General features: G+C 32.2%; 1 protein-coding gene across 1 annotated transcript; it reads right to left on the bottom strand.

Annotated features, from left to right (window-relative positions):
* Positions 1-4,279: 4,279 nt before the first annotated feature.
* Positions 4,280-22,773, bottom strand: LOC132716274 (cyclin-dependent kinase 6-like). The gene is made up of 8 exons (XM_060699510.1): positions 22,551-22,773; positions 19,977-20,276; positions 17,112-17,247; positions 13,312-13,479; positions 11,004-11,113; positions 10,602-10,652; positions 7,864-7,999; positions 4,280-7,033 (listed from the first exon to the last, which is right to left on the bottom strand). The coding sequence occupies exons 2-8, from the start codon at positions 20,216-20,218 to the stop codon at positions 6,860-6,862; spliced, it is 1,017 nt and encodes a 338-aa protein (XP_060555493.1). The 5' UTR covers positions 20,219-20,276; positions 22,551-22,773; the 3' UTR covers positions 4,280-6,859.
* Positions 22,774-27,024: the final 4,251 nt, after the last annotated feature.

The following is a 27,024-nucleotide window of genomic DNA, read 5'->3' on the forward strand; positions in this document are numbered from 1 at the left end:
CCTTGGGCCCAAGGGTTTAATTTCAAAACAATTTTGATACAGGTCCACCAAATAACATTTCAAGTCAAATATCTAAGCTATAGCTTTCTCCCATTCAGAAAACATTTGTTTTATTTTCTGTTTTTACTATGTGTACATAATGAGAATCACTGCCCCCGGGCAGGGCCAATTTTGACACCAGGGGAAAATTTTGAACAACTTTGGTAGAGGACCTATTAATGATATTATATATCAAACACCAAAGCTCTATGCCTTGTACCTTCAGACAAAAATATTTTTTATTTTTTCACTATATGTACATAATGAAAATCAATGACCCCCGGGGCGGAACCAATTTTGACCCCAGGGCTATAATTTGAACAATCTTGCAAGAGGTTCACTACACAATGTTTCATGCAAAATATCTTAACTCTAGCCTTTGTAAATTTAGAGAAGATGATTTTTTAAGTTTTTACTATATACATAATATAAGGAAAACCTATGGCCACCGGGGGCGGGGCTAATTTTGACACAAGAGGCAAAATTTGAATAACTTTTGTAGAGTACCTTTAGATGATATTATTTAACAAATATTAAAGCTTCAAGCCTTGTACCTTCAGACAATAAGATTTATTTATTTTTTACTATATGTATATATTGAAATAAAAGACCCCCAAGGGCGGGGGCAATTTTGACCCCAGGGCTATAATTTGAACAATCTTGCTAGAGGTTTACTACACAATGTTTCATGCAAAATATCTAACCTCTAGCATTTGTCAATTGCTAGAAGAATTTTTTTTGAAGTTTTTATTATAAGTTTTTACTATATACATATAAGGAAAACCAATGACCCCCGGGGCGGGGCCGATTTTGACCCCAGGGCTATAATTTGAACAATCTGGGTAGAGGTCTACCAGACAATGCCTTATGCAAAATATATAAGCTCTAGGCCTTTTGGGTCTTTACAAGAAGGTGTTTTAAGTTTTTACTATATGTACATATAGTGAAAATCAATGACCCCGGGTGGGGCCGATTTTGACCCAAGGGCTATAATTTGAACAATCTTGGTAAGGGTCTACCAGATCATGCCTTATGCAAAATATCTAAGCTCTAGGCCTTTTGGGTTTTTACAAGAAGGTATTTTAAGTTTTTACTATATGTACATAGTGAAAATCAATGACCCCCGGGGCGGGGCCATTTTTGACCCCAGGGCTATAATTTGAACAATCTTGTTAGAGGTCTACCAGACAATGCCTTATGCAAAATATCTAAGCTCTAGGCCTTTTGGGTCTTTACAAGAAGATTTTTTAAATTTATTCTTATAATTCCTTTTGGTTGCCATGGCAACCAGATTTCTGCATGGAATGAAATTCTTTGAACAACTTTGGAAGCACTTCACCCAAGGAACAATCCTGCCAAGTTTGGTTGAAATTGGACTAGTGGTTTTTCACAAGAAGATTTTTTAAGTTCACTATATAATCTATATAACACACACACAAACACACACACTAACACACACACACACAGGTGAATCGCTATATGCCACCGCATCGCAGATGCTGCGGTGGCATAAAAAGATATTGTAAAAGAAAACTCTGCGAAAACTAGAGATCTCTGAGCTTATAAATAAATACAAATTTATTGTCATAAAAACCTAAAAAAAAACTTTTGAGCTTTAAGAACAAATCACCTGGAAAGTAGATTAAGCCCTATCAAGAAATATATATTCTAATGAATTCTCTTACATAATGTATAATTATAAAGTTGGTATAAAATTGAATTTCATTGTGATTGATTTTTTCTTCTTCAAAAATTTAAGTTATGTTCATATAATTACAGAAATAAATTATTCAACTATGGTTTTGTTTGTTTGATTGGGTTCTACATCACCTCAACACAGTATTGGTGATGTTCCAGCTTTACTGGTGGAAGAAGGCCTCAGGTTCCATGCATTATTTCAGGCACAAACAGGCCCCTTAGTAGAAACACCGATGTTCCGTAAGCTAGCTGGATAGCTTCCTCACAAAAGTCATGAAAGAATCCAAAATCCCTGTTGGGATTCCAACCCACAGCGGTGAGGGGCAAGTGGTTTAAGTCAACAACCTTAACCACTCGGCTACGGGTTTTAAATGTTTTATTCATTGACAATTCTATCAAAAGTGCTTTGGCTTCACTTGTTATTTGCAACAAGAGATTTTGTTAAATTGATATTAACTGCCAAAATTTGATACACATCCATTACTAAGCATTATATACTTCAAAATATCAGTGAAAATGAAAATGGAATCTTTACCTAATATAATGATAGAGGGTCCACAAAATTGAGCAAAGTCAAGCCAAATAGCTCTTAATAGTAATTGACATGTACTTCAAATATACATGAAATGACATTAAAATCATTATGACATTATTATTGTATGATGTAATTTGGTCATCATTTACAGAAATTTTATTAAGAATTACAGGCATAGATATCATTAAGTTATAGATTGATTTATTGAAAATTAATTTATGTTCAAATTCATTTGATTTAATTGGTCTTGGGGAAACAAAAAGGATCAAAATAGCAATAAATGAATATCATACATCAACAAAATATTAAAAACTTGTTGAAACTTGATCTCCCAAAAATATAGATATATAAAAAAATGAATATATGTACAAATTAAGTACTAGTATGTGCATATTAAGCATGTTTACATAAAAATGTACATGTGTATACATATATGTATATAAAATTTTGCATAGGAAAAAAAATCAATAATGCATATCAATGAAAAAACTCATTAAAAGAATTGTATGAAAAGGTATACAACATGAAAAAAGTGGGTCCATGATAGTTCTAAAATGCTTAATAGTATTTCATTGTCCAAGATATAGAAATCAAAAACACAATTCTTGGTGCATAGCACAATTAAGTCGCTAAGTGCAAACTGATCTAAACGGCACAAATCTTGGTTTTGTTCCCTAGTTTACATGGAATGAGATTAACAGACTTTCTATGGCAGAATCCGAGCGATGGCAGAAGTTTAATATGAGAATATATTTGTGTCAGGAGCGAAAACAAACATTTCAACAGTATCAAGAAAATTTCAAAGAACCATTGCTTAAATCAGTAATGCTCTGGTTATAAAAACAACAAATATCTGTTATAAGTCTATCTTACACAATTTCTTTCAAATTGTGCCTCATTACTGTAAACATTTCCTTCGTAGTTTGTGTCATAACCAAAAACAATTTCTCTTTTTCCTTCTACCCAATGAGAACAACTCAAGACAATGTTCAAAACAAAATCAGCCTGTCCTTTCCTATTTTGCATCAAAAAGAATATTACTACAACAACAACAACAACAACAAGTACCAGTAATTAGATCTGATTTACAACATGTTCAATGTACATCACACCATTATATCAACCTGACTTTTGATTTGTACATAACCAGTATAAAAACTGGATGAAACATCAAAACAAGTTTTAACTAACCCTATATACAGACATTCCAAAAATGTCAACCCTGATTTTTAACAACAATCTAATGACTCTCATCCATTAAAATCTAACCTCAAACTTTTAACCCGATTGAACTGAAAGAGATTAGCCTTTGCCACAAATATAGAGCCAGGCCAGTCTGCAAATCCAGGCCATCTAACCAGGCTCTATACTCTATATCAGTAGTCTTAACAGTTTTACCTTGATATTAAACTCCTATTAACTTTAAATGATCTATTCCAAATTCAAAGATGGGCAAATCCATTTCAAATTCAGTAGGTTAAGAGTTTTGATTTATCAGATTCTTTTATCAAACATCGTCATATTATGACATAACGATCACCAAGAAAAGAAAGCCACTGCTATTATGACATATTAAGAAATGCTGACATATGTTGGCTAAAACAGGTTAAATCCAGTACTAAATAAACCTTGAGATGGTGTTGGTGGTGTTGGTAAATTACCCTCCAGATCATGACTGACAGTAAGGCACTTTGAATTCACCAGAGCACAGAAGAACATCTAAAAAACACATTTAATGGCTCAATGATCACAAATAAATGCCTGGTAAGAGATCACAGTACAATTGCCTTGGGTAAGGATATTACAGAGCTAAGATTCCCAGCAAATGTCATACAAAAGTCAAATATGGTTTAAATTACTAGTCGCCATACGAAAGTTAAATATGGTTTAAATTACTAGTTGCCATACAAAAGTTAAATATGGTTTAAATTACTAGTCGCCATACAAAAGTCAAATATGGTTTAAATTACTAGTTGCCATACAAAAGTTAAATATGGTTTAAATTACTAGTCGCCACACAAAAGTCAAATATGGTTTAAATTACTAGTCGCCACACAAAAGTCAAATATGGTTTAAATTACTAGTTGCCATACAAAAGTCAAATATGGTTTAAATTACTAGTTGCCATACAAAAGTTAAAATGGTTTACATTACTAGTCGCTTTGCCTTTTCATCAGTTCCATTTCCACATGTAGCAATGGATTTCATAACCTATGGTGTGTCTGGAATTATAACAATAGGTAGCAAAAATTGGTTCCAGAAACAACCATACATTATTTTAGTCTAGCTCAACAACTGACTGTAAAACAGATAAATAAAACAAACTTGCTTCAAAACATTAACATTTTCATTTGCAATCACTATAGTCCATAAATGTGTACCACATTTACCAAATCCAGAAACAAGTCTAATAATACATCCTTGACATAACCTGAGCTGTTTTTTCCTGCAAATGATTACCTCCCTTTACCTTCATTTCAATAATCTACATCCTTACTATCACAATGAGTATTTGGTCCCTGAGCAAAACTGCCCTCATATAAAAAACACCACATACCTGCGAAACAGTTTACGCAACAAACCATGCCATTCCATTCAATTACACCAATAATAACAATGATATCACAGAAAGATTTTAAATTCTTGCATTTTACATTGTATGACATCATTTTATCATACATCAACAATACCAGAGTGTAAGAGTAATCTCCTGACATTTCAAGCGGTCTATGTTTAAAATAAACATACATGTAATACACATATTGCTTCTTGAAACTTGTTGCAACAAACAAAATGTTTACCTAACAATGCAACCAACAAAATCTTTACATAACAAGGGGCTAGAGTTAGTTCAAAATTGACCAATGTTGTGACAAATTTTCCGTGACCTTCTTTGCCATCAGTTTAGAACAAGGGCGACCTACACATCCATGCAGTCTGACCAAGATCTATACTGTTGGCTAACAAACTTCAAATTTTCATCCTATATACATATCATACTTATATACATTTTTGTGACCAGTTACAAATAAATCAGTTCTATTGGCCGATTCAAAAATCATGCTCAGAATCAACCAATCAGATGCATGGGAATTTTAAAAATTTGCATATGACATCTTATTTTAACTATTCATCCTAATAACTGTAATATTGAAAATAGTTAAATATGGAAAACTGCCAAAATGCCTAATCAAGTCACATTGGCGATTCTTAAATTTCAAACATGAAAAAAATACATTAAGAAATGAAAGAAGCAAAAATGGTTAGAACAAAATGCCAGTTATGAGATCTTTCAATATCTTCAAAGATATCTTCTTTCAATCATAAAACTGAAGTAACACATGTTGCTTTGCAAGACTTTCAACAGATAAAAAAGGGTTTTTAACCTGGTATTTTGAGACTTATACAAATATTTTGTTAAAAAATATCTATTGTAAACATAATTTGCATAAATGAAAGGCATTCACAATTACCAGAGCAGGTTTCTACTGCCAGAATGATCATGTGTTTATAGTTAGTTAGGACTCAGTAATATACATTTTGAGAATAAACTGTGAAACCAGTCTATTTAATAAATCATTTCTATTGGCTGATTCAAAAATCATGCTCAGAATCAACCAATCAGACGCATGGGCTTCAGACTGGTCTTCTATCTCTAATTTAAAAACATTTACATACATGTTTCACTTAACAGCTATCCTCCTGAAAACACACTTATTAGTATACCAGTCTGCTAAGGCACCTCATACCAATGTACATGTTTATTGCTATTCTTTCTGATGCACAGTCTATTTAATTTGTAAAGAAAACATATTTTCAAACCCAGTCACAAATAATAACATTATATACACTTTGCACCAATGTGAGTTAAATTCTAGGCTATAACAGTAGAAAGCACTGTCCTTCCACATTTTCTTCAAAAACACTCCTATATGTTGTCTATACACAGGTCCAAAATATACCACATTGCATTCTTTTCAATACAACTTTACACCACCGGTATACAGCAAATCTACTATACGTAAGTAATAACGTTTACAAGCCATATTTCCGGTGTCGTCTGCTGCTACCAATCAAGAAATTCTTGGACCGTTCCTTCAAACACCATCTTACACATAGTGGTAAAGTCGCAACAATAGTTCATACACTAAACATTGAACATAACTATCACCTTCTCCTATTTATCTTCAACTCTCATCTTAGATAGACCAATGCTACTATGAACTATAGCATTTTTTCCTACCGAAAATATTTCTGCACCACATTTTTGCAACGTCTTCATAAACAGCACAAACAATACACACACTACGATAATTAAAGCTTTACACATCTGTTTTACTCTCAAATACTTGTGTTATTTTTTTGACAATTGTACCAAGCATACATGTACTATATTACCTGATTACACGTATGCTACAATTCACAGTCCAACTGCTTTCGATTCTATAAACATACACGTGTTTACTCATTCAGGTGGCATCAAACAAGTTACGCAGACTGTAAAAGTCATATAATCTGACCCATTTACTTTTCTGTACAATAACCAATTTATACCGCAGTGCACTTTACCATTTCCTGTACAACAATTCATTTACTGACTGGTGTATCAGATCGTCCGTCTGTACTGTCACTTTCTGAGGTGGAAGTTGGGGATAAGGAACTTGTTGTTCTAACACTATCAATATCACAGTCTTTGAAATATTTGTGTCGCAAAGCGTCACTGGCACTTATTCTTCGATGAGGGTTAAACATGAGCAATTTCTGTGTAAGAAAAAAATTAAATAAGATTGACTATTATCGCAACAACAAGCTTTTAAAAGTACAAGAACAATCTTTTGTTTCAGTAGCGTAGGATACCCATGGCCGAACCATTTATTAGACATGGGATTTTATGCTGATATGCAGGCGATTAGAAAAGTGTGTCAGCTTTTGGTGCCTCACAATTTCAAGAAGTGATTAAAACCAACCAAAACGTTTGTTCTATATGCCGTTTGGTGAAGTGTTAAAACTTAAAAAAATATCATTACAGTGGTATCTGCTTGTGGAAGAATCAAATTGGCAATAGTTTTTGCCTTTTATATTGGCAAGACACATAAAACAGGTTTTCACCGTGGGCACTATTTAGTTTCCAATTTTATACTCTTGTTGTTGAAGAATGAAAATTTTGTTAATACGATTTCATTGGTTGATATTTTAACCACCTGTTGAATATCAACACAAATTGATTCATTTTACCCACAGTTGACAACATGTTATGTTACATATTACTCAACTGTGAGTACCCGACAATGCTACTTTAAGAATAAGAGAAAGTAAAAGTATCACATCCTTGACCTTGAAAATCTATGCATTCGAGCAGTTTGGCCAGGCACATTACTACTGGCGGACAACTTCATCCTGATATCCCAAAAACTGATAATGGACTAATCAATTCAGAAAATTCCAACACAAACTAAAATAAATTTGTACAAACTAATTCATAAATTAAGCATGTTATAGATCAAATAGCTAAAATGTCACTTTTAAAAATATATATCAAATGTAACTAAAATGACTTGAAAGATATAATTATAATATAAAAGTATATATACCTCAAATAAGTCCATGCCATCTGGATCTATTTCTGGTATATAACTGGAGACAGAGCGAGGTGGAAATGCTTGAAATGAACTCCATGGCAGCGATACACTCTGTGGCCAATCAGATTCTATTGGTCGACCCCTGACCCTGTAACCATGACAATATGTGTAAATAATTATATATTCTTATGAACTTATCATAGAATTAATTCATTGCAGATGGAATTCAAAAAATACTAATGTGATTTTTTTTACACACGCCAAAACCAGTTTTACTAATAAATATACAATACCATATATGCCATGATTTCTAGACTGCTTCCGGTGACATTTTTCATGGGGATTATTGAGATTAGCAAGCAAGATGTCTCTTAAATTAGCAAAGTGGCATTCAATTGATAACCTACATGTATATTTACAATTTAAGTAATTAGCATCACTAAATCCAATCAGTCACAGAAAAAGGATAAGGATTTGTTACAGTGCACAATTTTGCTGTTTAGTTTTGTCAAAATAGCTTAACATCAATTCAATTAACTTGTCCAAATCAAATCTATAACAGCGTTATTTATTCTTTTCTAGATAGGAATATGAAGGTCATAAATAAGTAAATTTTTCTTTAGGCAATGCATGCATCTCAAACACTTCATGATTATACATGTATGTGGTGAAACAAAATCTTTTAATGAAAATATTGAAAACAAGAGCTGTCAGTAGGACAGCACGCTCGACTATTCTAAGTGCTTGATAGTAAAAGAGCCTTGATAATGTTAAATTTTCTAAGTTCACCAAAGGGCTAATCTTTTTTTTATAAATTCATGTTAAAGGCCATAGAGAGAGTCTAATTATACAGTATTGGCTTGACTATTTGGAAGGTAATGTCATTAGGGTGTTTTATTGAGTATAATAATACTAATTACCTATGAATACATAAATTTGACAGAAAAGGTACAAAGGCTTGTTATTAAGATGTTTTATCAAATAAATCACTGCTTTATTATTATGAATGCATAAAATTGTCCCAAAAAAGGCACAAACCCTTCAGTAGTTATGGAGATAACAGCTTACAAGCAAAACTTTACCATGAATTTCTAAGTTGAAAAGGGGAAGAAAAATCAGCCTAAATGCAAGATAGAATTATGGATCTTTGTCAGTGACCTACAATTCTGACCCTAAATGCATATGTGAAGTTTTAAATAAATATCTTTAATAGTTGAGATATGTAAAACTTGCATGTAAACATTAACCAAGAGACTAAGTAGAAAAGGGGATATGAATCAGCCTTAATGCAAGATAGAGTTATGGAACTTGGTCAGTGACATACAATTATGACCCTCAAATTATGACCCTAAGTACATGCGTAAAGTTTCAAGTAAATATCTTTGAAGACCTTTAACCTTTAACCAAAATTTTTAAGTTTCAAAGGGGCAAATAATTCTGCAAATATTGCAGACAGAGTTATGCAATTTTGCAAAAAGATGTACATTGTTACTATAAAAAAGTGTTGTAAATTTCAATTGAATATCTCAAGCAATAATTGAGATATTTGACTTTACAAAAAATATTTAACCAAAATTTCTAAGTTTCAAAGGGGCATAATTCTGTCAATATTGTAGGCAGAGTTATCCAACTTGTCAATCTGATGTACCTTGTTACTATCAATAAGTATTGTAAGTTTCAATTGAATATCTCAAGCAATAATTGAGATATTTGACTTTACAAAAAACTTTAACCAACGCAGACGCCGACGCGGACGCTGACGCCGACGCCGACGCCGGGGCGACTACAATAGCTACAATGAGCATAATGAGCATAATTGAATACCAAAATCTATGACATATAATGTACACTTTCCTATGAGCAGAGTTGATAATCATCAACAAGAATGTGAAGTTTCAAATCAATATTTCAATGTGGTGTAGGAAAATTGAGGTTGTTTAATTAAAACTTTCAACCTTTAACCTGCTAAAACATTAACTGATAAGCCTTTGCCCCTGTGAGTCAGACAAGACTCTATAACTTTAGCTGGCTTTCAATTTTCATCATGACATCCCCTAAATGATAATGGTTATATCCATAATCTGAAGTTGTCAAGTCCATTTTAACAAATTTAGCAGGTTAAGAAAGTTTTATGCTAATGTTAATTCGTTCAGCATGACATGCTTTGAAATACCACCTGTCTCCAAAGACCTATTTCCCAAGATAAATGCACACAGAACATTTTGATAATTCCAGTTTAAAGAATCAAAGGGAATCTGGCCACCTATACATGTATCACATATGTTTTCTTAGCCTGATGAGATATTTTCTCAAATAAAAGCCTGAAGTTCTGTTTTGTTTTTATGTGGACTGATGCCAGACTGTAATAGTTCTGTTTTTTAACAATGATTTTGCATCAGTTCTAATACAATTTTCACTAAATTGCTGCCAACTTTTCCTCAAAATTTCCTTCAACTTGTATTGGATAATGTATTGTGATGGAAATACTGTTCTCAGTCTGTTACGAAACACTTTCTGCCAGACTCATGATTCAAACTTGTTATTCTGAAGTCAGAATGCCTACCATTTACCTAAATGAACATAGCTTATGGTCATTGTTGTTTTTTCTCAACAAAACAATTTTATAAATTGGCAAGCAAAAAAACAACAACCAAGCTTACTAGGTGCATAGGGAAACTCTATAATGCTGGGACTTTTTATTTAAAATCATGCCAAAAACTATAGTATATTTTAATAACTGAAAAACTTACTCAAATATTTTTATAAGCTGGTCAATATCAGACTCTCCACAAAACAATGGTCTGAAAAAAATAAAATAATGTCATCCTTTTTACACATAAAGGGAAGTAATCATTTTTAAAATATCACTGTGTCATCATAATTACCTCCCTTATCAAATAAGCTCTTAAGAGTGCATGATTACCTGTTTATGTCAACAGTGAACCATTATACAATGAAAGAGACATACATCAAACCAATGAGTCTGAAAAACAATGAGTTTGAATCCAAGTGACAATTTATCAATAATAAACAAATGTTCATCAATATTGACTTTCAAATGCCATCCTAACTTTCATCACAATTCAAGGTAAATTAGATATGCTAAAATTAATCTTAGTTTTAAAATGGCCAATTATGAACTATAAACTTACCTTCTATTGAAGAGTTCAGCAAATATACAACCACAGCTCCATATGTCAACCGGGGTGGCATACTGTGCTTGTAGGATCACCTCTGGTGCCCTGTACCATAATGTTACTACCTGGAAAATAAACCCATTTTTTCAAAGAAACTTTTTTTTACATAGCTTTATTAACCCTTAATTTGCATATAGTAACAGATTTTACCCATGCACCCAGTGCAGACAAAGATCAGCGGGATGTGTATGTGTTTCATGCTTAATATTCAATTTCATCTTTATTATGATGAAAACTGGTGAATTATTTTGCAATTAACCCTTAACCAGCTTGAAATGAAACTGACTAGTCTTTGTCAACAGTATAAAGCCAGGCCAGCCTGCACATCTCTGCAGTTTGACCAGGCTGTACCAACTTCAAACTTTCATTTTGATATCCCAAAAATTGACAATGGACAGTTCTAAACAGACCATTTAAGAAATCCAGCAAGAAAAAGGTTATGTGGGGCACCTTCCACCTCTTATTGAAAATAAACCTGTAAATCAACTGTTCTTTTTCCAGACAAGAAGATGGTTAAAGGACAAATACTTTAAATCAAGGAATACATTCCTTATATTATAATGTAGATACAACTATGAAAATTCACCAAAGACTGTCTCGAAGCTAAGCAGTACTTTAAATATTGCTATCACTCACATAGTCTCAATACAAAAATTGATTTTCTGGATACAAATTAAAATACGGCTTAATAATTCAAGAAATTAGCATATTGACATCTGCATGGTTTTGACCTAGTTTTGTGACAACAAATAATTAAATAATAATTTCAGAACAGGTTTATTGTATTAGAAATACATAAGCTGGAAGGCAGTGAAGTCACCTTAGTGCAGTCACAGGTTAACTCCTATTAAAATTTAATAGGGGTTAACCCACTACTGCACTAAGGTAATGATAATCTTGTTGTTTTTGCAGAAAATTTAAAAACCCTTTATAGTCTGATTTCCAGTAAAGTATGTTAAGCTATCTCTAGAATAACAAAGTCTGGTAGTTACCTCCCTTAGTAGTCAAAGATATAAATAAACAAACCATAAGGTATATGACCTTAAAGGTATAGCAAATACATCACCAGAATGCAGCTGATTAAATATTAGAGCCCAATTTTATCTATGTAAGATTTTCAAATTTTATTTTTAGACTTTTAGACCTCAGTGGAGCTCCTTCAACCTTTTCCCCTTCCCCCCCCCCCTTGAGGCCTCAAACAAAATGCCCTATTATGGACCCAAAACCCGGTTTTTATTTGAGAAATGTTGTTAAAAAAAGTGACCACTTTTTCGGCGCGCCCCCCTATCAAAATTGAAAAAAATGTGACAGGCTAAAAATGGCCTCCGGTCGATCTTATGGTAACTAATAACCGACGCTGAAAAGCCTTTTACTCTTTCTTAATTCAATGAGAAGTTGCAGAACTTTGAAATCAGTTTTGATGGGAAAAAAACATGCAACATAGTGATTTTTCGCAATTTTGAGACGTCCCCCCGTTGCCATGGTAACAGAAAATTTAGGATTGAGCATGCTGTTACAGTGGCTATGGTCCAGTCAACGTTTGTGCCAAGTTTGATTAGTATTGAAGCATTTTTCATAGTTTCATAGCACTCTGAACTTGTAACAGGAGGCTTTTCAATGAAAACGGCTATTTTTCACAACATGCTCATGGGGTAAAAGGTTAAGGGATATGGCAATTTCCATTGAAATCAATGAAAGGAGTCAAAATTTTCTTGATGGGTTCTTTGTCATTAAAAGGATAAAATGATAACAGTAAAATGCTACAAAGTCATCACAACTAGAAAACATTGCTGCACTCAATTCAATCAAATCAATATTTATCTATTCTCTGACCTGATCATTTATTTAGGGATCACAATGGCTTGAAAAGTTTTGAGGCATATAATATAAAGTGTGTAAAAATAGTTCCAAGAAATAGACTTTAAACTTACAGAAGGCGAGGAATATCTACCGGTATATTTTAAAATTTGCATGAATATGGCCATTTTCAAATAACGGCTGCATGACTGAAGTTTATTATGAACTTTTAAGAAATACATTTTATTGAAATAATAAATCAATGTTTTTTCATATGAAAACAACAACAGATGATGTAAATGTGTTAGTGCAAATGTTAAGAGTTTTCTACAGACAGAAATGTTAAAAACACAGCTCAACAATCTTCCCATCTCCATGAAGATTACAAAATGGGGGGCATTAATGGCAAACAGAAGACTTGTTTTTATTATTTGAATATTTGTTGACATTCGTTTAAAAATCTTACCACTTGTGTTAGCGCCATCTGGAAGCCATATACTCTTGCCAGACCAAAGTCGGCTAATTTTAACTGACCATCAAATGATATCAGAACATTTTGTGGTTTTAGGTCACGGTGAACAATTCTGTTGGAATGCAAGAAATCAACACCACTCAACAACTGGAACATCAGGTCCTGTAAAAACAAAAATAAATGACATTATTCTATAGTGTATGTGTATTCTAGGCTTAATAAGGGCCCATCCACCCTTTCAGGCACTGAGAGTATGAACCCCCCCCCCCCCTTATACTATTCTTAAGTATTGTTTGTATTTAGGTTTATTTATACTCAGCGCCAGAATAACCATATGTCCGAGATTATAGCATCCTTGCCGGTCCACTATGGTAGTCACATCGGGGACGTCTTTTTCAAGCAGAATCTTCCTGGTAGCCCATTCTTCGTTCGTTGGTGGTAAAGGAGACGAGAATACTGTCAAGGCATCATGTTCCTGACTGACGACAACAAAAACGGCCTTCTTTAGCGCCAACCCTCCAGAGTTAGTCACGACAGGTCAACCAATCATCTCTGGTACTTGAGATGACTTGACCTTGACCTGCCGTGTGCCTTCTCCACGACGTGCACGCCTCTGGAGGGATTTGGAGAAGACTATTCTTAATACAAATGTAACAGCCATTATAGTTGGTTGAATTAAATGGTTTTGTGTTTTTTATTAAAAGATAATTTCACTTTGACAGCTTTTTTCTTTTGGGTAAAAACATTTTTCCAGCGGCACATATTACTCTCTGATTTTACAGCATTTCATATACCATATTAATATACATTGTATTCCATGACAGTAAATATTTGCTGATTTAGCAAAAACAATCATTTGATTACAATGCTGGATTGATTTATGACTATATTATATAAATGGAAGCTTCAATTAGACAATTTATAATTACTATTTAAAGCTTGGAGACTAACTTCAATATATTTCTATACAGTATGTTTTAAATTTTTTAATACAAACATTATTTTAAGGCCAATATTAAAGGCCAGATAAAAATAATTCATTGGTTATCAGACCTGCTGTTATGTTTTCATTCAGCCTATATTTAGTATACTTGAAATCCAATTATAACAAAATTATCTTCCTCACATGTTGTTCACTTGTTTTTTTTTCCAGTATTATGGCCTTTTAAAAAATTCATTTAATACAATTTTAAATTTGGCATGACTAAATATAAGGTAATATTAAAGTTAAAATGCTGCTAAAGATTCCTCCAACTTTAATTTCGACTTCTCATTTTACACACAAAACAAGAGCTGTCGGTAGGACAGCACGCTCGACTATTCTAAGTGCTTGATAGTAAAAGAGCCTTGATAATGTTAAATTTTTTAAGATCACAAAAGGTCTAATTTTTTTTTAATAAATTCATGTTATAGGCCTTAGAGAGAGTCTAATTATACAGTATTGGCTTGACTATTCGGAAGGTAATGTCACAAGGTTGTTTTATTGAGTATAATAATACTAATTACCTATGAATACATAAATTTGACAGAAAAGGTACAAAGGCTTCTAATTAAGATGTTTTATCAAGTAAATCACTGCTTTATTATTATGAATGCATAAAATTGTCCCAAAAAAGGCACAAACCCTTCAGTAGTAATTGAGATAACAGCTTACAAGCAAAACTTTACCATGAATTTCTAAGTTGAAAAAGGGGAGAAAAATCAGCCTAAATGCAAGATAGAATTATGGATTTTTGTCAGTGACCTACAATTATGACCCTAAATGCATATGTGAAGTTTTAAATAAATATCTTTAATAGTTATTGAGATATGTAAAACTTGCATGTAAACATTAACCAAGAGACTAAGTAGAAAAGGGGATATGAATCAGCCTTAATGCAAGATAGAGTTATGGAACTTGGTCAGTGACATACAATTATGACCCACCAATTATGACCCTAAGAGCATGTGTAAAGTTTCAAGTAAATATCTTTGAAGACATTTAACCTTTAACCAAAATTTCTAAGTTTCAAAGGGGCAAATAATTCTTCAAATTTTGCAGGCAGAGTTATGCAATTTTGCAAACTGATGTATATTGTTACTATAAAAAAGTATTTTAAATTTCAATTGAATATCTCAAGCAATAATTGAGATATTTGACTTTACAAAAAAACTTTAACCAAAATTTCTAAGTTCCAAAGGGGCATAATTCTGTCAATATTGTAGGCAGAGTTATCCAACTTGTCAATCTAATGTACCTTGTTACTATAAATACGTATTGTAAGTTTCAATTGAATATCTCAAGCAATAATTGAGATATTTGACTTTACAAAAAACATTAACCAAAATTTCTAAGTTAAAAAGGGGCATAATTCTGTCAATATTATAGGCAGAGTTATCCAACTTGTCAATCTGATGTACCTTGTTACTATAAATAAGTATTGTAAGTTTCAATTGAATATCTAAAGGAATTATTGAGATATTTGACTTTACAAAAAACTTTAACCAAAATTTCTAAGTTAAAAAGGGGCATAATTCTGTCAATATTGTAGGCAGAGTTATCCAACTTGTCAATCTGATGTACCTTGTTACTATAAATAAGTATTGTAAGTTTCAATTGAATATCTCAAGTAATGATTGAAATATTTGACTTTACAAAAAACTTTAACCAACGCAGACGCCGACGCGGACGCTGACGCCGACGCCGACGCCGGGGCGACTACAATAGCTCTCATATTCTTCGAATAGTCGAGCTAAAAATCCTAAAAATTATAAACAGCAAAACATTTAAAGAATTTGATATTCTAGCATAACCCTATCATATGATCGCATTTAATGTGAATTAATTATGCCATATCGCCATTTATTGGTAATTCACACATTTAGATATCTGCATTTGAAAGGAATCTTTTGATGAATCAATCAGGTATTCATATCATCCTATCTCTAATACAGCTATTGAAATGTTTATCAAAGTATACTGCCGGTATTGTAAGGTAACCCTAGGGTCAACCCCAATTCAATACATGTTGAACGCAATCTTTGTTGCCTATGACGTAAAGCCCAATGCTAATCTTAATAAGTCAAACACCTATATTAATCAAACCACTATGCCAATACCATTTTGTTGACATACAAAAATTTTAAGCCTTACACAGATTAAATACCTGGTGAACAAATGATTCATTGATTTACAATAATGAGTATACAGTCACTTAAATATTGTAGTAACACTTTTACTGTATTGCAAAATGTATGCTCTTTTTAACCCAATTAACTCTGAGCCTTCTGATATCTGGGTCAACAAGTGACTTTGAGGTACATTGAACAGGTACCACTGTAACTCACGGTTTCTTGATTGCCTCCTCCCAGCAAGATTCAAACCCAATACTTCGGACAATGATTTGAGTTAGCCGACAGACACCTTAACCACCCAATCTTGTTTCCTCTTCTGCTATTTTCCCAGTGAATTCGGACTTTTTTCCTTTTTTTTTTCATATAAAACATCAAACACAAATTAAGAAATTATAATAAAGTTTTACAAATACCCTGTAGATCTTAAGTTGTTCTGAACTATAGTTACGATATAATTCTGAAATGGGAGTGGTGGCCTAGTGGTTAAAGTATCTACCTCTCAACCCAGAGATCATGGGTTGGAGCCCTACTTGAGTCACAACCATATTTCTTCATATAACACCAGTACTAGTTGGTTCCAGGAAGCGGACTGGAAAGTGAATAATATAAGTTGCAGGCAGTTGTTTCGCAATCGAGCTTAAGTTAATATTTTTAATACACTTATACTGAAATATACTCACTTTGATTTTGTCAGGTCCAAGACCCGGAGACGGACATTTTTCCAGGTAAGTTGTTAGATCCTGATCAATAAATTCAAACACAAGCTTTAACTGTATCTCACCACCCAATGACTGAGTGTGCCTTACATCTAACAACCTGGAAAACATAAACAAAGTCAAGCTTTACGTTACACTTGTCAGCCACTCCATACTATTTCTGACCATTCAGTCAAAGGTCCTTCTTGCGTGTATATTTTTGCTCAATATATGAATGCACCTTTTACCAGGCTAAAATGAAGTCAAAGTTATTGCTGAATTTCCTAATGTGCCCTTTGCTGCTAAATTTGTGAATCCACCTTTTACTCTATTTGATTAAGACCTTGCACTTTTTACCATGCTAAATTTTATTTAAGTGCAACATTTAACTCTGCTTTTTAAGCATTATAAGGAAACAACAACCTTTGGGAGACAAGGATTTTTGTTGTGGCTGTGAGGTGTGGTAAGGTTCTAGAGGGATTAAAGAGCACTTCCAGTAATGGAAGTTTGGGAGTCATTTACTCCTTGACTTTGGCTTGTGAGTCATGACTTCCAAAGTGTAATGTTTTTTCTTCTTTACCTATATAATGTGACTTCTAATTTCAGAGATTTTGCAGTCTGTGACTTCCAAATTTTGGAACTTAATGGAAGCCCTGAATTAAATCTATTGTAAAGTCTTGCTCTGGGGTGAACTGAAACTGTTGTTTTGCTCAACAAAGAGTCACTTTGTAGCGGTTACACCATACTATTTCAAAAATTTCTTTCAATGGAAATCTCAACAAAAAAAAACAAGAAAATAATTAAAACAGTTGGGGACTTTTAAATGAAAATTAATTCAAGCAGTTGGGGTTTTAAAACTAAATACTACATAAATAAACAATTCTGAAAATACCTATTTGATAAACAAACACAAAGAATGTAAAAAACATTCATCAAATCGAGAAACCATTGCTTATTGCTTTTTCAAAAAAGGTTTAATTAAAATTAAAATGCATTTTCAATTGGTTTTTCTTCAAGGTATGTTTGTCAAGCATTTATGGGTACAATGTAAATCAATAAACCTATTAGATATCCTGAACCAATGCTAATCAATGATCTATCAAAATACAATAAGAAATTCAATAGCTGACTTTTGTTAAATTGTGCATTAAATCGGTAATATATTGTAAACTTTATTTAATTCATAATCCTTGCCAATAATTCTTTACATTTTAAAAACCATTTTCTAAACAGTCACTTGACTTAGTCATACAAACAAATCGTGTTTTTATACAGTACACAGTTTTTGCAGCAAGTTATAATCAGCCCAACTGGGAAAATTCTAAATTCTGAAATTAAATTAAATGGGAAAAATTGATTATGAACACTAGGACTGGTAAACTTGTGACTTTTTCATTATTATTGACAACAATTTGGGAAAAACTGGTATTTTCAGAAAATTGCAAATTCCTTCATGCAAGCGAAAATTCTGAATTCTGAAGTTAAACTGGGAAAAATTGATTCTCAACACTACCCAAATATTGTGATATTTTCATTATTATTGACAATAGTGGGAAAAAATGGAATTTTCAGAAAATAGCAAATTTATGGGTTCATTCATGCATGGGAAAATTTTGAATTCTGAAATCAAATAAATTGGGAAAAAAATTAATCTCAACACTTGACAAAAATTGTGATATTTTTTTCATTATTATTGACAACAGTTTTGGGAAAAATAGGAATTTTCAGAAATAGCAAATAGGTTCCTTCATGCATGTAAATAGGCAAGGAAAAAACACTGAAAACTGTACTAATATCTTGCCAAACATTATTCTTTGCTATGATTGCATTGTTTTAAGTCTAATCAACACTGCAACAGTCTGCTATAGATCTGTTGCTGCTGAATATCCTCAAGTGATCTTCAGTTCATTGTTTCAGACACAAGCCTACAGATTAACTAGTACCACAAACGGTTTAAAACCTTGCTAAAGTACCTCCCAACATGCAAAAAATCCAGAGTCCCTCGGTGGCCACATTTAAAACCAACTTGCTGAGAGATTTTGATTGCCTGTGACCATAACCTATCGGCTATTGTTCTGTATATTATATTTTACACATTTTTTTTCATGTATATAGTAATGTTGAAAAATGATTTTTCAAAAGTAATAAAATTGTCAACCTGTAACAACCACTTATCATAGCCAAACCAAAACAAAGAGGCTGAGCTGTCAGTAGTACAGCATACTGAACTGTTCTCATTGTTTAATAAGACCTTGGGTAACAAAGGAATTAATAAAAGGAATATTTCATTAAAAAAATCCAATAAAATAGGTCTTGGATATTGACAACAGAATTTTGTAAGTTCACAAAGGTCAATAATTCATTAAAATCCATGCCAAGTATTGTGGACCTTTGACAATGACCTCCAGTTATATGAAGAATCCTGAAGTCTTACATTAAGTTTCAAGTAGATATCTTTAATTCTGTAGTTTTGGAGATTTATTTTGCATTCAAAACCTTTATCAAGAATTTTCTTAGTTCACAAAGGGCTATTATTAAGCCAAAATCAATGTTCACAATCGGCAATAATTCTGTAAAATTCAAATGCTAGAGTTATGGGCCTTGTCTATTATAATCCCCTATTATGATCTCAAATAAGTGAATGAAAAGACAGGCAAATATCTTTTAGTGGTTAATAAGATATGATGTTGTACAAGAGGTTGAACATAAAAACTTCAACAAAGGGGCGGCCAAATTGTTATGCTGACACCGACACCCCTTCAAGGATATTGCCCCCCCCCCCCATCTGCAGTATTTTTGAAAAAGTCAACCTAAAAATAGTTTGGTTGATTTAATATTGAGTGTCATTACCGGACTATATTTGGATGCTCATAGGCCTCAAGTTGTTTCAACAAAGCTATTTCTCGGATAGCACTCATCGGCATGCCCTCCTCTGTGTTCTGAATCCGAATCATCTTCATCGCTACAAACTGACCTTCATTTTTAAGGTCGCGACCTTTGTACACTATCCCATATGCACCTTTCCCGATCAACGATACTTCTTCATATTGATGTTCCCCAGAGTCTTGCCGCCCCCTAGTAGATTGAGCCATGGCTTATGGACACATGTAGTGAATGGATTACATTATGGAAACTCTTGTGGAAGAAACACTGAAAAATAAATATTACAAGACATGCTGTGAATCAGATCACTATAGCGTCTATTCTAGGATTTGAAAAACAGGGGGGATTTTAATCGAAAAGTGAGAATTTATTACATTTGTAGATTTTTTTCCTTCTTTCTCTATGTAAAATTTTCCCCCTGCCTCTGATAAAATAGAGGGGAATTTTCAAAAATAGGGGAAAAACCCGCCATCTACCCTCCTAGAACAGACATTGTCACTTTAGTTAGTAGTTTTGTTGACTAAAAAGCACTTGATCTTAAATAGCATATAATGAATTCCCATAATGATATGTTATCAGAATTCCCTAAATAATGGAGAAGCAGTTTTAAATCAAGAGTAGGGCAAGTAGGCCAATGATACTTACATCTCATGTAACATAAATTAGTCCTTGCCCTACTTTTCCCCTCAATTTGAAAATTTCTCATAGTCTATTTCACATAAATTGCCATACTATTCTTTAAAACATTGCATCTATCTGGATAAACAGCATGCGTGTATGTAAAATAGGATAAGGACCTAGAACATTACGTTGTTACTTTTGAGCTGTTTAAAATTAAATCATTTCATTTTTTCTTGTTAGCGAAACATATTTTTGAAATGACTAAAAAATATCAATTTTGAAAATGACACAGATTTGATATCTAGTAACATTACAAAAATGCCTCCTTGACAATAGCAATCATTGCTATAAAAAATCATTTCACTTGAACATCGAGTTCCTCATATTTCAGTTACAGCGCTTTATATAACTAAAGTCGAGTAACTTAAACTTTGACAAAAAATAGTGACTAAGTGGATTCCATTACATAAAATTTCTATCTGTGCAGTGAATGAATCATTATTGAAGGATTAAATGCACTTAATCATTGTAACTTTATAATTTGTCATGAATGAATTAAAATCATCATCAACCCATTGGTTAATCTTCTGCTGCAGCTGTCTTTAAGCAAAAATAAATTATAAATATAAAGTCATTTACAGTTTAAATAATTGAATGGGTAACAGCCTGGAAAATTTCTATTCAACATGCAAGTTATAAATTTAAAGCTACAGATCATTGGTACACAGTTCATGATTAAGTTGAATTATATGATATAAATTCATTTACCAAAAAGCAACACTTTGAATAGGGTTATACTGCTAAAATTACATTGTAGTCTTAAAGATTAGACTCATCACAATTCTCAAGGAGACATCAAGACCATTTTGACTGGACAATATCTGACAGCTGAAAAATGGGTAAACCTGTTCATGCCAAAAAAAATTATACTAACAACTATAATAACCTATTTCAAGAAAACCTGGTGTGGAAGCTGATTCGACATGTATCATGAAATAGTTTAACCTTTAGCCAGCTGGAACTAAAAGTGATCTGCCTTTTCTACCAGTATAGAGCCAGGTCTGAGCCTGTACATCCATGCAGTCTAACCAAGCAATCTACTCTTGCATGTGAAACATTACATTTTTATTTTTGATATCCCCAAAGTTGATCGGACTGTTTGAAAAATGGAAGCCGGACAAGTCAATCTAAGAAATGCAGCAAGTTAATTAAGGATTATAGAAGTCAATTAAGGATTATAGAAGTCAAGTTAATTAATTAAATTCATTAATTAATGAATTTATTCCGACTCCTTCAACAACAAATTAAAAACCCAGACACCAGACATGACCTCGTTTTCAGCTTGATTAGCTTTTAGTTCAAAATGACTTATACGATTTCAATTATACAAGTTAATTGATTTGTATAACTGGCATTTCTTTTTTATCTTTTACTGACTTAACGAAAATTCTCTTTTTTTTTTAAACTTCTTTAAAAAAAAGAATGAAATGAACTTTGACTTATGTTTACTTTAGTTTCAGTTATTAACATTGAAATATCCTGTATAATTTTTCCATTATTTGGGACAAATTGTTATCAGATGGTACAGTTAACCAATTAATTAAAATCAATCAATTAAAATTTTATCAAACAACGTACGTACGTGCCATATCAGGGTCATTTACTTTATCAAAAGATTAAATACTTAAAAATTGTAAAATAAGTTCAACGACTTGTCACATTTTTTATTAGTAATAGAATAACTCTTCATTAATGTTCATTAATGTTTAAATATTGCAAAAATATTAACGATACGATTTTATGAATGAAAGCACGAGTGTTGCAACTGTACATTTTTAGCTTATTGACAACAAAGACTTGTTGCATGTCAAAAATTTATTGAAATAAACAGAACTTTGACAGTGTTAAACGTTTTCTTACCTTCAGTGTACATAGTTCAATTCACGCTTGAAAATCTGGTAACACTGTTTTTTCCGATTAAAGTCTCCTTCTATTTTTAATTATTTTTCTTTATTTTTCAATCATTCGCTAAAACCTCCTCGTGAACTTGCCAATATCACATGTACACACAAACCGGAAAACCCCGTTTCTGATTGGTCGAAAATTGCAGATGGCATACCATTGCAGGTTAAAGTTCAAATTGGGTAAATCCAAGTAAACAGAGAGGTAACATGGCGTATTCGATAATGTTAATAGGGATAAAGTACCCGACTTCATTTAAATAAGATTTTAAGTGAAAGAAATATCAGATTTTTTCACCTGTCGTAGCAGACACGTAAAACATGTTCTGGTTTGTTCATATATAAATTCCTACCTAGAATAGCACAGTTTTTTGTGATTAAAGTAGCGCGATTTCGCGCTTGCATGCATAGCATTTTGAACAGCCTCGGTCACTCACCCCAAAATGCGTTAATCAATAAGTTGGTCAATCAATAATTCTTAAGAAAAATGTTAATATTTCTAAAGTCATAGCAACAGTTTTTTTCCCCTAATATCAAAAGACCCCGACGAGTGCTCTGATTAAAACTAGGTCTTTTTAATTTTACTTTTTTCACATTTGAAATAGGCTAATAATGATAGATCTAATAATAATAATAGAAAATAATAACTATTTCTGTTTGAAAGACCCTGATTACATGTAGGATTTTTTTTAACAATACATTTGTGTATCTTAAAAAAAACAACATTTTTCTCTCAAACTTTGCATATACATGTACTGATATAAATAATCCATGGTAATAAAATGGACAATGCTTTTTTCACAAGAAAATAGATTTTGGGAGTAGTTTCCCCTCCAAGAATAATCATTTCACCTGTAAAATTATTTAATTGTATATTGTGTGTATATTTATACAATAAAATATTATTAAACTATCATTTCACCGACAAAAACGATACATCGAAGATGATACAGTCCCAAACTCGGTCAGTGTAGTGTTTCCTTTATTTTGATAGAACTTTAATTGTGTTGATTAAGCACGGCTTTAATTAACATTATAGAAAAGCTTCATAGCAGACTTGATGCTTCAGAAACGAATAAAACTTTTTTCTTTAAAAAGATATTTTTTAAGTTAAAAGAATGTTTAAATAATGGCTTTAGAGCATGTTTGATGCTTATTGCATGAACCTGAGACAAAAAAAAAATAAGTATTTTAAGTCCCTGCATGAACATAGTACGTAGAGTTAAATGCGACATTATTTGTCATAAAAGAAGCAAAATGTCAACAATGTAGTATTTTGACTTCCATACAAAATATTAAGTAACTATAACTGTATTAATTGCCAAAATAGCAACAAAAGAAAAAGATATTTAAAGTTTTTGGAAAATGAATAACTTTTTGAAATCTATAAAATGCACCAAAGATAAAAAGCATAACCAATTTGAAGAATGAAATAAAAGCATTTCTGGGGCATAATGGGCCTTTAAGGCAGGGTCTTCAAGGAAACTTGTAGCAGACGTGAGAATTATAGTTTATGATAAATGTCGACCCTCTGTCAGGATTTGAAAGACCCTGCTTCTCATGAAAGTAATCCTAGAGGACTTTGCCATGCAGATTTTCAAAACCCTGATAAAGAGCAGGGCATATTGAAGCCTCATTGTGAGTCGGGCATGTTATCCAATTCCTGTTCATCAAAACAAAACCCCTGCTTTGATCTGTACGGAAGAGGCATTCGCTCCCATCATGCCTGTATCAGGTTTTAATAGTAAATAGTTCATTTAAATCATTCACATCGTTTTAATTGTTATTATACATTTTCTATATACGGTGGCATGCACAGAGGTGACATGTGTGTGTTTTTATTTATCTCGTGCGCACGAGATACTATGTCGTGGCCACGAGTTACTAAGTCGTGCCCACGAGATAATTAAGTGATGCGCACTGGGACATAGATCTAATTTCTTAAGAAAAGCGAGTTTAGAACTATATCTTGAATTCTTTTCATAAGTTTTTTATTTTTCACACAATATAAAATAATAATTATGTGTGCGTGATCACGGCATAGTAGATCTATAAGAATTTGAGAAAATTAAAAATTTCTATATAGATAAATTTCTAGCCATGATATAGCTTCAAAGAATATAATTATGGAACAGAGCTATATTACATTGTATAACATGTATATATCTTTATCGTGGTACCTTCTTACTCTTTAATTAATTAATAAACTAAGTATGATTACGCACTGACTATATGCACTGCAAATTCATAATATTTTTAAATTTTTACGCGTTCTGAATCAAACGATCACAGCTATATTAAAAACTTTGTTGTACCATGTAAACAAATTTTTCAAGTGGCACGTTTTTTGCAGTTCCGCTAAAAAAAACTAGAAGTTGATGTTGTTAAACCTTTCGAAAATTCTTCCAAAAAATTTTTCATTCCTCTAATCCTGAAAATAAAACACGGGCGAAGTAAATTTCAAAAATTTGGAGAAAGAAAATTTAAAACAAAGGGGTTAAACAACATAATGGGCCCACTCGAATTTTTTGTACGGGTAAAGTGGGGAAAGTGGGGGGGGAAAAAAAGAAAAATTGGGAAATTTAAAATTTTAAAGCGTTAAAAAAACCTAATTTTTTAAAACCTAAAATTATTTTTCCCTTTCCTGGGTTCATATTAATTGAGAATATATGTTACTATGTTATATTTGTGTTTAATAGAGATTAGTGATTTCTAAATAACAGAATTGAAATTGAAACTTGTTTCCTATTTTTTTTTTTTTTTTTTTGAAAAAAGTTAAGTTGAGCTCACTGTAAGTTGAATTTCGCATTATCAGTCTATACACATTTAAAAGATGTTTATGTATGCATAGAACAAAAAAAATGTTAAACTCTTGAAGGTTTCCCTGAAAATTCTATAATGTTACACCAACTGAAAAGTTTTTTCTGCCTTTTTTGAAAAAATACCCCAAAATTTGCAGTTTACCATCTTGTAGCTAAATAGGTGGAGTGGTGAATTATGCAACCCGGTTCAATTTTGGGATGATGCAGGTCACTTTTAATTGAGATTGATCATTAAATCTTTGAAACAGTCATTCGCACTGTACCTCTGTTCAGGCATATACAGAAGTTTCATTTCGTAAAGGCGAAAACTCCAATTTTTCGTAGATACTGCCCAAAAATACGATTATTTTAAATATACAAGTATAAATGAGTTTTTCAAAAAAATTATAAATGATATTTACTTTTCTCTCTGTTAAACTGTAACTTTGCAAAACAATGTCCATTTCGTAGACGATAAGTCCATTTCGCGAAATGCAGTCCATTTCGCATTCTATTACTACCGAGTTTAAGGAAAGAAAGTATTTTTTTAGCACTTTATTGCGGGCATGCCTGTAAATTTTGAAATCAGGTCAAATTGTCCCTTGGTTATAATTAATCTTCACCTTCATGGCTTTCTTTTGGTCCACTCTTAGTCTCTTCACTTTGAAAGTCAACTTGTCCCCTACCTTTGGTAGTGTTAGTAAAATGTAGCAATTAAATTACATTGTGGAAATTAATTTTTTATTTGAACCTATCGAAAATAAAAACATGACAATTTTTTTATTTTTGTCTTGAAATACCATGTCACCTGACTGTTTATGGAAACTTTACACTAAGATATCAACCTGGATTAATTTCAATCCTCTTCAACAATTTCTCTATAAATGAACACAGAAAGTTGTTAACCATTATTTTAAAACTGAAGAAAAACAGAATAGAATAAAAACTGTTTATATTAAATCACTGTGAAAATTTAAAATCTTACCAAGTTTAAGTTTTGTTTATTAAAAAATCCAATTGTAGATAGTTGTCTAATAATAATTAGTTTTCTGACAATATTTGATGGATAATTGTAATAGTTAGTTTGCTTATAACAACTGATGGATAAGTTGTAAAAATAGAATGCCAGAAATGTAGGATGTATTGAATGTTTTAGCCAACCTCTTGTATTCATGCATACACATATTCACTTCCCATTTGATATAAAAAGCCACAAGAATCATAATCACTGATAACAACAACAACAGAGATAATTGTTATCCTTTATCAATACAATTTTTAACAGGAAGTAATAATTTTTATCAGACTTACATTAGGAAGTTATTACAGAATGTTATTTCTTAACAATCATGGCCATGGTCATTTGAATACAGTCATCAAATTTAGCACTGGCCCGGTGGTCCATAGCCAGTGAAAAATAGTTCGGGCCAGTGAAAATTTTAAGAAAATTTAGTTAATTAAATATATAGTAGAATAAATTCAAAACTGGAATTCCGGCTAGTAAATTCAAAATCTTAAATTCATTGATTGTGAATATTGCATTGGAAGTTACAAAGGTATTACGGAAGTTTTTCAGAGAGTTGAGGGATCTACTAGGGGCTATCCAAATTGTAATAATAAAACAAAAAGAAC

Source organism: Ruditapes philippinarum, unplaced genomic scaffold (genome assembly GCF_026571515.1).
Source record: "Ruditapes philippinarum isolate M1 unplaced genomic scaffold, ASM2657151v2 ctg3144_1_1_1_1, whole genome shotgun sequence".
Classification (NCBI taxonomy): Eukaryota; Metazoa; Mollusca; class Bivalvia; order Venerida; family Veneridae; genus Ruditapes; species Ruditapes philippinarum.

Bases quoted from the DNA above. Each gene is read 5' to 3' on its own strand.
- LOC132716274 (XM_060699510.1), bottom strand. From the start codon at position 20,218: ATGGCTCAATCTACTAGGGGGCGGCAAGACTCTGGGGAACATCAATAT. The intron at 11,114-13,311 runs GTAAGATTTTTA...TTTATTTTCCAG, and splicing joins AGATGGCGCTAACACAAGTG to GTAGTAACATTATGGTACAG. The intron at 10,653-11,003 runs GTAAGTTTATAG...TATTTTTTTCAG, and splicing joins GCTGAACTCTTCAATAGAAG to ACCATTGTTTTGTGGAGAGT.